Raw genomic sequence first — 11,928 nt, forward strand, 5'->3', positions numbered from 1 at the left:
CTGGCTGCGGACCACGCTGATGTCATATGTTTGATCAGCTCATCTGGGTCATTGTTCTAACCAAACCTCCCTTTAGTTCCAGCTCATTTGGTGCCTTCCTGTTCACACACTATAAGAGAATGCAATGTGCAATGCATTCAAAGTGCATGTCAATCTGTGAAAACAAATGAAAACATCCCTTTGTATTCCCATGGGGTGAATTTATTAGTCATGCAGTCTCAACTTCTCTGATGAATATGGCATACGGTGATTACTTTAACTGTTTTACCAAATATTATAATCTGTTTATATTCTCTGAGCCCTAACTAGTCCTCTCACAACTAGCTTTTTATGGGCCTGTCCCAGTTTGTGTTCTCTCGGGGTGTGTTTTAATAAGGATTGATCTACATCCTGCTCATTCTGTCTGACCACACACATGGGTGCGTCCCAGCGGACCATCCATCCTGGATTCACTGATGGGGAATGGCTTTAAATATGTATTGAGTGTTTATATGCTCTGAATATGAAATAGAGTGTTTGCCCAGCTATTGCCACTCACTCATTTACCCACATGGACTTACATGCCAATGGGATCAGCTAATAAAATGCAACACCATAATTAATAAAAGCACAAAATGTCTGAGAATCTGCCTGAAGAATTGTATTATATATATAAATTGGGCTTTTTAAGTGTTTTTGAAAGCAGTTTCTTATGCTTACCAAGGCTGCATTTATTCGATCAAAAATTGTGACATATTATTACAGTTTAAAATAATTGTTTAAAAAAAAAGTATTCTTATCAGCAACTTTGGTGCTGAATAAACATTTCTTATGATTATCAGTGTTGAAATCATGCTGTTGCTGCTTAATATTTTTGTGAAAACCCTGATGCATTGCTTTTTCAGGGTTCTTTGATGATTATGAAGTAAAAAAAACAATTTATTAGAAATAGAAATCTTTTGTAAATTACAAATGTCTTCATTACACTTTTGATCAATTCAATGAATCCTTGCTGAATAAAAAAAAATCTAATTTTAGCTGCTTATCATTAAAATAACCCTACTTGGAGGGTCTTTTCCCTTGTCCATTTCAAACCAGTCCATGTTATTTTATTTATTACTTTGCAAGATTTTAGATTTTTTTAGATTTTATTTTATCTTTAGAATGCTTTCTCAATCCACCATAAGCGAAAACAGCAGCAGCCACTCTTGTGGTCTTTAGAGCTGTGATTTATTGCTGCATATTGATCTCTGACTCTCTCTGAGGGATTCAGAAAATTACGTTCAATATTGTATATTGATTTGCTAAACTAAATTGAAATGGGAGGCTCATCCTCTTCTATTTAGATCTTTGAATGTACTGTAAACATGCTTTTTTTTCCTTTTTAGGAGCATCACTGCAGTAGATGCCCTGCCTCTGATACTCAATGATGTAAGAGAAAGGAAGTCAAACACCTAACATGGCTAATCCAGCTCTGGAAACTAGAGGCACAGCTTAACCGAATCAGAAGAGAGGGATCAGACTGGAGATGGGATACTAAAAGGGGGGTTGTCAGGCAGCGTGTGTGTGTGTCCCTGCAAAAAGCATAGATGGGTATGTGTGTGTGTTAGAGAGAGAGAGAGAGAGCACTAAAACACACACGCGTGCGCAGGCACAGACAGAATCAAATATTTTCTGCTGCAGGACGATAGGCAGAAGGATTACTCCTATTTTAGACTCTTCATCCATGCGTCCCGGGGTGAGCACATCTCTTCTGGCACAATCAAACTTTGTGTTTGTGCATGTATGTGTATGTGAGTTCAGTTGCTTCTGTGTGAAAATGTGTCACTGGATGCTGAAGAGAAGATGCATTAAACAGTGCTGCACTGGTTGGTAATGTAGACCAGCATCCCCCTCTCTATTGTTGAAATATAAATTATAAATGTTGCATGCACTTCGGGAGGCAGAAATAAGAGGAAAGAGTGTTGAGAAATGCAAAAAGGCGAGAAAAGATTCTTGTGAGTTAAGAAGCAGAGCTTGCACTGCAGCAGCTGTCAGATCATTTGACATAAATCTAAGCAGTCTAATGGAACTGCAAACTCTTAATATATCTGCAATTATGTTATTAATAAGGACTGATCCATGTTAATTATGTAAAATATATAGCATTTGTCTGTGTAAAAGTATGCACTGTGAAGTATTTCTGTGTTTAATGGCTGTCCTGTTCTGTGAGGTACATTTTTTTCTGAGTTGGAGGGGATCGAATAAGACTGATGGTGTGTAAATTCAGAGCTCTGGCTGTAATATGCCACTCCACACTCAACCTTCAGTGCCACTGTTGGAGAACTAATATGTCCAATTTCATGTAAAGATACATATATTTGACATTAGAGATTCATGATATATCAGTACATTATCAGTTATATATGATACATTAAATAAAATAACATATATTAGCTGATAACTGTTATATTATGCATCCCTAATTTCAGTACTATCATATTTTTATTGGATATTTATTTTTAATATCTTTTTTAAATATTACCATATCACCACCACCAACTTAGTGATAGCGAACGATTATTGTAAACAATTATAAGTATAGATTTACAATAATTTACACATTTTATTTTATTATCTCGCAAAGTATAGATTTATAATAAATATATAAATACATTTTTGAATTAAGTATAAATGTATATACTAATTTATATAATTGTATTTTATTATTTATTTAATTGTTTTATTATTTATTGAAGTATAGAAGCTACCCAGCTGTTCTTATCTTATCTGTGCCCCTCCCCCCCAGAAACAGTGCAGAATGTGAGAGTCAACTGGAGACAACTTGGTGATATTGTGAGGAGTAACATCTTCAGAGGAGTGTCAGCATGACCCCTCACAGTGAAGCTCTACTGCTGGTCTTCAGTGTCTCACTATATGGTAGTCTGTGTGCTGTATCTTTAAATAGAAATGAAAGAGCCCACTTTTGGGCCAGCGTGGACCCAGAGTCAGCTACCAGCTCACCATGGACGTCTCGATCAACAGAAATGGACATGACAAGTCCAACCGATGTATTACATTCAGATGGGACTAGCAGAGACCTTGAGGTGGACCCTTCAGTTGATCAAAAACCTTATGTCACAATGGAGGATCATGGTTTGTCAAGACTTCCAGCCTCAAGAACACCATGGATCAAAACTTTGACTTCTACTAAGATTGAACCTCCTTCAGATATCCAGAACGATGAAGAGGGACCTCAAACAGAGGCATCTGATTGGCCAAATTTTAGTAAGCAAGGCAATATGGAACAATCTTTTAAATCATCTTCCCTGGCAACACTACAGCCTTTTTCTTCTCAGGCCTGGAGTACCAAATCCAAGACACCTATTGCTTGGAATACAGAGACATATACACCTCAGACTCGTGCCGAAACTAGATTTAGCACCTACCAGACACTGTGGAAGTCCTCTGGTGCTACTCAGACACCATATGCCAGAGGAACTTTAGATGGTACCACTTTGCCAAGAGGGCTGACAGACAATCTGCAGCCATCTGAGGAAACAAAGGATTTGACAGATGCTCCTACAGGTAATCAAATTAATGATACATCAGACCCAACTCTGAGCATGATAGTGTGTGAATGTATATCTATGTATGAAATACATGCAAAACTTTGCAAAGCAATAAACTTAAATCAAATGATTTTCCATGTTGGATCATGACGATTCATGATGTTTTGGTGCTCATGACTGAGCATAACCATGCTTAACTGATAAAGCTGATATGTCAGTTTAATACAGACATCACTGAAAATAGTCATAAAAATAATCACAATAATCATAGTAAGTCAATTGTTGTAACCATTCTGATGGATTCTGTTCAATGAAGGAATTGTCAGACTGATTCAAACCAGTAACTTGGCTAATAATAGTCATTTGTTTGTGAATCTGACTCTGGTCGTGCTGTATGTTTTTGATTCACTAAAAAGAATCGGCTCATAAGAGTCACTTGTGCGTGAATCATACTACATGTGCACTGTATTTTTTTGATTCACTAAAGATATTTGGCTCATAAGAGTCATTTGTTCATGAATCGGACTACTTATGACACTGTATGCTTTTGATTCACAAAAAAATCGGCTCAGAAGAGAAATTTGTTTGTGAATCTGATTACTCTGGTTGCACTGTATGTTTCTGATTCACTTATGATTTGGCTCAGAGTCATTTGTGTTTGAATTATAGACTACAAGTGCCACTTTGTATGTTTCTGCATGCAGACTTCAAGGACAACTCAGTAGAAAATAACTTATTGTCATTATTTCGCAGTACTGTAGTTTTTTTTCTACATTGCTTTTAATACAATAAGAAAATCTACTCATTCACTCATTCAAATACTCAGGTACAATATGATATGATACTTGAAACACTGATAATGACATTTTAAACTGAATCAAATGTGTAAATGTACACATCAGAATTTTGTCATGAAGTGATATTGGTATCATTGCACTTTTACTGCATCTATTTGGTAATGCTGTTTTGACATAATAGCTTCCGCTTAATGCCTGCGTCGGTATAGTGCATCCTCATTGTGCTCTTAGCTTACTCTGCTTGCTGTTCCTCAAGCTGCAGTGAAAACATCAGTATTCCAGCAGTGAACAAGCCGTTTATCACTGCAGATGTGAGGGGGATACAAGCCCCCTAGCGACTCATTGTGAAATTTAATGCAATTTACAGCTTCTTTTGAATCTTTTGGAATTAAAGTTTGGCTGAGGATTATGTGTATAAAACAAGAACAAAAACAGGTTTAAATCAAATTATATGGTTTCTCTTTGAGCTAGCATTAGCTCTCAGTTCTGCTTGCTTGACAACAGGTTTACAATCCTATTTTCTCTCTCTCTCTCAGATAGTCTGACTGAGCCGACTCTCAATGTGACAAATCCTGACCCTGAAATAGAGGAGCGCAAGGGTGTTGACCAAGTGAAAAAGGACCAAAATGGCCAGTCGACCACCACTGTGATCAAGGTCACTGAAACCTATCCTGAAGCAGGTACTGAAGCATTCATTGTCAGAATTCTAACACATGACCTTATTCTGTTGGTGAGCAGAGAGCAAGAGCTTTCCAGGTCTTCACAATGCTTCTAAATTTATATGCATCTGACAGATTACAAGAAAAATGTATTTAAAAAATGAAGATTTGCAATAGTTGAACTAGGTTTTGCATACAGTATGTAACCAGTTTTGTCATTTTGGCCTCACGCAAAAACAAACACACAACCTTGTACTTGTAGTCTGATTCACATGCAAATTACTATTATGAGCCAATTCTTTTTATTGAATCAAAATGTTTTTGAGTCTCTTGTGCTTACAAAGGCTACATTTATTTGAGAATACTTAAAAATTTAAAATAACTGGTTTTTAATATATTTTCTGTCTCAGAAATAAGATAAAACTAGCAGAAACTGCAAGGTGAGCTATGAAAGCTAATGCTGGATCTTAGGGGTTTAGAAAGTGCAGCCAATGAGATTTTTATTAAATATTGCATGATCTCTTCATTAACACTTTCCCCCTTATTTTGTTGCCCTTGTGCACAAAGTAAACCTGTCGTTTTTGACCACCCAAAGAAATATTAAGGGTGGTTGGTACTGAAATCTCTTCCTATGCACAAAGGTCAATCATTCAATCTTAAGAGGGGAAAACTCAAGCCAGATTCTCTGACCTTAATTAACACATGCTAAAGGCTAATGCTGACTCAGAGATTCAGCCCCAGTGTATTCTGGATCGTTACTCAAGTGGAAACACTTACTAATAATCTATATTAATCAATCAACCCTTCAATAAGCAATGAAGTGCCTTCCACAATTGATCCACAATTAGAGCAGGGTTTTGGTAAAACTGAGGCTGTATTCAGAAACACAAGCTTGCTACATAGAGCCACACCTCCTCACTTCCACGCACAGGTATTTAAGTGATGTAATGTTATGAAAGTGTGTCAGTTACTAGTTTTTAAATAGTCACACTCATGAGAATGGCAACAGGGTCAATGCCCTCTTATCTGTGCCGTATGTGAATGTGTGTCAGAGCTGAACTGCGACCCATTTACAACAGCCTAGTTCCATATATCTCTATAGCTAATTAACACAGTCATTGTTTTATATATTTACGGCTGATGGTGTATCTTCTTATATTAATGCTGAGATTCATGACCCTGGCTTACATACTGGAGCAATGCACAGCTATCTACTTAACTCTTGTTTTAGATAATCTGTATTCTTATACAGGATTGTTCTGTGAAACATCAGTGTGTGGTTTGTTATGTGTTTTCTCAGCGACTTAAATACCTCTTGGGTTGTATCAAGTGTAACTTCATCATATGCCTAAAAAAAACGTCATAAGCTGCTTGTGGGGAATATTAGCTTAGTGTTTTGTGAATATAACCTCATGAGTCCATAAACAGACTTAATCTACTTTAAAGCTGCATTACAAATCTTACACCATTTGAAAGGCAGCATTCTATAACTATAACAGTTAGTAATATGAAATGGTTCATTCAGGATTGTTTCGTTCATTAAAGTAATTTTGCAAAAAAAAAAAAAAAAAAGTATTTATTTAGCCTATTGTTTTCCTGGGTTTTTAATGCAAAGTCTAACAAGTGTACTAAAAATCTTAACTAAATATGTAATTAATAATATAAATAATTGAAAAAGAATGTTTGTGCTGTGATTTCTTGTTACTGGTATGATCAATGTTATAAACTTTAAATTTTGAAAATACAGTGAGTTCCAACAGTGAATGTTCCAATGTTCATCTATACAACATTGTTTAATGTTTGTGTGAAATATTTTTTAAACAAAATTACTGTTATATTTTATGCATACTTATACAGCTGGTAAAATAAGTATTGAACACATCACCATTTTTCTCAGTAAATACAGTGGGGGAAAAAAGTATTTAGTCAGCCACCAATTGTGCAAGTTCTCCCACTTAAAAAGATGAGAGAGGCCTGTAATTTTCATCATAGGTATACCTCAACTATGAGAGACAAAATGAGAAAAAAAAATCCAGAAAATCACATTGTAGGATTTTTAAAGAATTTATTTGCAAATTATGGTGGAAAATAAGTATTTGGTCAATAACAAAATTTCATCTCAATACTTTGTTATATACCCTTTGTATGGTGCTGTTAACATGAAATGTTCACCAGATGTCGGTAACAATCCAAGAAATCCATACACACAAAGAAAGCAAAACAAATAAGTTCAGAAATTAAGTTCTGTGTAATAAAGTAGAATGACACAGGGAAAAAAGTATTGAACATGAAGAAAGGGAGGTGCAAAAAGGTATGGAAAGCCAAGACACCAGCTGAAATCTATCAGTAATTAGAAAGCAATCCTGCCCCTTGTCAGTGGAAATTAATATTAGTTGGTTCAGTCCCAACTAATGGCCTATAAAAAGGTGTCTCATGACCAACGTGTCACACAAGAAACATTTCATGATGGGTAAAAGCAAAGAGCTCTCTCAAGACCTTCGCAACCATATTGTTGCGAAGCATACTGATGGCATTGGTTACAGAAGGATTTCTATACTTCTGAATGTTCCAGTGAGCACTGTTGGGCATTGGTTACAGAAGCATTTCTATACTTCTGAATGTTCCAGTGAGCACTGTTGGGGCCATAATCTGGAAGTGGAAAGAACATAATTTCACCATAAATTAGAAAATAATTATCAGAAGAGTTGTCCAAGAGCCAAGGATCACTTGTGGAGAGCTTCAGAAAGACCTGGAATTAGCATGTACAATTGTTTCAAAGAAAACTATAAGTAATGCACTCAACCACCGGGGCCTGTATGCACACTCACCATGTATTGCTGAAGAAAAAGCATGTTGAAGCTCGATTAAAGTTTGCTGCACAACATTTAGACAAGCCTGTGAAATACTGGGAGAATATAGTCTGGTCAGATGAGACCAAAATTAAACTCTTTGGATGCCATAATACACACCATGTTTGGAGGTCAAATGGCTCTGCACATCACCCCAAAACATTATGGTGTGGCACTGGCAAAATTCATATAATTGAAGGAAGGATGAATGGAAAAATGTACAGAGATATTCTTGATAAAAATCTGCTGTCATCTACCAGGATTATGATGATGAAATGAGGGTGGACATTCCAGTGAGACAATGATCCCAAACACACAGCCAAGGAAACTCATTTGGTTCCAGAGAAAAAAAGTAAAGTTGCTAGAATGGCCAGCCAATCACCTGACTTGAATCCAATAGAAAATCTATGGAAAGAACTAAAGATTAGAGTCCATAGAAGACGCCCATGGAACCTTCAAGATTTGAAGAATGTTTGTGTGGAAGAATGGGCCAAAATCACACCTGAGCAATGCATGCGACTAGTTTCTCTATACAGGAGGCGTCTTGAAGCTGTCATTACCAACAAAGGCTTTTGTACGAAGTATTCAATAAATTTCAGTAAGCATGTTCAATACTTTTTCCCTGGGTCATTCCATTTTATTACACAGAGCTTAATTTCTGAACTTATTTTTCTGAACTTACTGAAAGCATTTGTACCTTTTTTCTGAGTGTATGTATAACAATGCATCTTAAACTAAGCTATATATTGTATTTCAGCATCTCCAGGTGATGACAAGCGCAAATCTTCCACACTTCTGGACTGCAGCCTGGTTGGCACTAGAATCTGTCAGTCGACTGACTCCTCACGGAATCATGCTTCAACTAACAACACTCTGTCCACTCCACCTCCTGTGTATGAAACCACACCCCTTGAAGCCCTCACCCCGCCTCTACTGGTCCCTCTACTGACTGATTGGAATGCTGCAATGGCGACATGGGGCCTGGCATGGGAGTTGCAGGTATACGGGCTCGGCTGTGTGTTCTCGCTCGTGGCTGTGCTGTCTTTGCTCAGCCTGATGTGTTTGCCGTTGCGCTGGCCCTCTGGCTGTGCCCACTTCAGCCTCCTCCACCTTCTCCAACTACTAACAGGTTCCAGCAGAGCTCTGTGGCTCCTCTACGATCCATATGGCCAAAAAGAGCGCCTACCCATAGTCTGGGCACGACTGCTGCATGAAGCTGCATATCCCTGTATTACGGCATCATTTGGTCTGCTGCTTCTATTGCTAACCGCTCGCTCTTGTACCCAGCTACTTTCTCAGAACACCCTGCAGCGCAGCACCTGCTTGTTGGCTGCCCTAGTGCTACTGCACATAGCTATAGTAATGGCATCCATGGCAATACTGCAACTCTTTCCCACCCTGCAAGTTGTGCCTCTATTACCACCTACAGCATTCGTATTGATGTCCTCTTTCTTGTCATTCACATACCTGCTTCTTTACTGCTGTGCTCGTGCCGATGTCAAACACATTTACCGGCTAAGTGAGAGCTCTCCCGATTGGCCATCGTGCCATGCTAGCAGGTGTCCATTCACAGAAGCACGGATGTGGGAAAGGGCGGCCAGGACAGGGGTATTCTCTGCCCTGTTTCTGCTAGCATGTGGCAGTCTACGACTTTATGCTATGCTTAATGCAGGAGGGCTGACCGGTGGAGTCATGGTTGGCATGATGCCCTGGCCCTGGTGGGGCTTCCAGCTCAGCTGCCGAGTCTGTGAAACAGGAGTATGTCTCACCCTCGCTCTTGTAATCACTCACCCCCTTCTCTGTTGCGGAGTGCCCCTTTCCAAATCAGGAGGCTGCAGTTGGCTCTTCAAAAAGCCACCCACAGAAGGCACAACGATGGCCAAACCCACCATCCTCTCGAGTCGGTGTGGCTGGTCACTACGGCCTGCAGAGAAGCTGGGGTTGTGTGAGGGAATAGCTCGGCGGGAAAGTGAAAGCGTGCCGCTCTACACCTTGGTGGAGCTTCTGCACAGCGAATTCGATGGCTTGGACCTCCACTATCCCAGCAGCCCTCAGCACAAGTCTTGCACACAGCTCTCCCAAACCATAAAGAAGAGTAAAGTATCCTCCTTTGCAAGCTTCGATGCCGACTCCACAGCAGATCTGCGGCCCCCTTCGCCAATCGACCTGAGGCGAAGCATTGACGAGGCCTTGAACAGTGAAGCTTTGTTTCAGCATAGCCTGTTCGGCTCCTCCAGGCTCTCTCTCAGCACACGTGGACCCCCGGATGGACAACCCTGTCGGGGAAACTCCACCGAACCCAGCCTATACCGCACTGCCTCCTGTGGGGATGTGGACCCCGCTACAGTCCCCAGCCGACCCAAGCAATGGAGCACTATATCTGGGAGACCAGCTCACGTCTCGGTCCATTGCAGTGGGTTAAACTCAACACAACAGTCCCAGAGCAGCCTACATAAGGGCTCTCAGTCTGGGCAGCAACTCCACAGACGCTACACAACCTTAGGCTCTACGTCCTCCAGAGGGAGCGTAGATGTGGAGACAACTTCTCATGTTGATGAGCTTGCCGTTCAGGCTGAATTCATCAACGTCTGCAGGCAGACACATCTGAATGACTGACAGCAGGAGCTCATAACAAAAACTTTAAGATTGTCTCACTCTTGCTTCTCTCTCTTTTTTCAATTGTTTGAGATGTGCATTTTCTCTCTGTGACTAGTAAATGCTCCAATGACTTCCACGATTCTACGTGACAATTTAATGCTCTGAATTGCATTGCTCATTATGCTACTGTGTTTATAAAAGGGTAGATTAACATCTAAAATATTTAAGCAAAGTATACAGAAATAGACAGAAACTGATACTACAGGAACAAAATAAGAAACACAATCTATAAAACTCATTCTTTATTCTATAAACTGTAGTACGGTATATTCAGAATGACAACACAAGTCTTAGCAAACTACCAAATGGTGCCCAAAGTTGAAAGTATCAATTTTACAGCAAATGCTTTTGACTGTACTTCAATTCAGAACTTTTTTATACTGTAAAATGCTTGATAAATGTAAATGCTTCTAAGTTAAATGATGCAAGTGTGTGAAACTGTTAAATAAACTTTAAGAAATTAGCGTCTCTAATGTCGGTGTACACTATTGACTAGCGTAAGGCGAGTAACAGTACAGAATACATGATTTTAAGGCTGATACTCATAACCTGGTCCATAAAATAACATGATTCTAATGATAATTTGAAAAGCATCCTGACACAAGCAGTCTGCAAACCTGCCCTAGTGGAAAAATAAAGAAACCAAATGCATTTCTTAGATTACATTAAAACTCAACTCATAACACGAATGGCAATGTGGTATGCACATGATTTCATCATATACCACGATGGTCACAAAATAGTGTTACTATTAAAATAACAGACAATATGAATTACAATGAACCAGCAAGACAGTCTGGAAAAACATACCCGACATAGATCATCATACTCTCTCTTACATAAACACAAGTAGCATCCTCATATTTCAGATGATGCCGTACATTCATAGGATTTTGAAAATAATATATCTAGTGCCAAGTCTAATTTCTTACAGGGAAGCCTACATCTGAATGACTGACAGCAGGAGCTCATAACAAAGACTTTAAGATTGTCTCACTCTTGCTTCTCTCTCTTTTTTCAATTGTGAGATGTGCATTTTCTCTCTGTGACTGGTAAATGCTCCAATGACTTCCACGATTCTACGTGACAATTTAATGCTTTGAATTGCATTGCTCATTATGCTACTGTGTTTATAAAAGGGTAGATTAACATCTAAAATATTTAAGCAAAGTATACAGAAAGTAGACAGAAACTGATACTTCAGGAACAAAATAAGAAACACAATCTATAAAACTCATTCTTTATTCTATAAACTGTAGTACGGTATATTCAGAATGACAACACATGTCTTTGCAAACTACCAAATGGTGCCCAAAGTTGAAAGTATCAATTTTACAGCAAATGCTTTTGACTGTACTTCAATTCAGAACTTTTTTATACTGTAAAATGTTTGATAAATGTAAATGCTTCTAAGTTAAATGATGCAAGTGTGTGA

General features: G+C 38.7%; 1 protein-coding gene across 1 annotated transcript in view; it reads left to right on the plus strand.

The window, feature by feature from the left end:
• The first annotated feature begins 1,633 nt into the window (after positions 1 to 1,633).
• prrt4a (proline rich transmembrane protein 4a) overlaps positions 1,634 to 11,928 on the plus strand; it is a 12,115-nt gene continuing 1,820 nt past the window's right edge. The window contains exons 1-4 of the mRNA XM_016243280.1: positions 1,634 to 1,717; positions 2,768 to 3,546; positions 4,864 to 5,007; positions 8,593 to 10,252. Coding sequence (XP_016098766.1) covers positions 2,847 to 3,546; positions 4,864 to 5,007; positions 8,593 to 10,252 — 2,504 coding nt within the window. The 5' untranslated portion in view covers positions 1,634 to 1,717; positions 2,768 to 2,846. The remainder of the gene's footprint in view (positions 1,718 to 2,767; positions 3,547 to 4,863; positions 5,008 to 8,592; positions 10,253 to 11,928) is intronic.

Source organism: Sinocyclocheilus grahami, unplaced genomic scaffold (assembly GCF_001515645.1).
Source record: "Sinocyclocheilus grahami isolate Dianchi unplaced genomic scaffold, SAMN03320097.WGS_v1.1 scaffold22.1, whole genome shotgun sequence".
In the NCBI taxonomy this organism is placed as follows: Eukaryota; Metazoa; Chordata; class Actinopteri; order Cypriniformes; family Cyprinidae; genus Sinocyclocheilus; species Sinocyclocheilus grahami.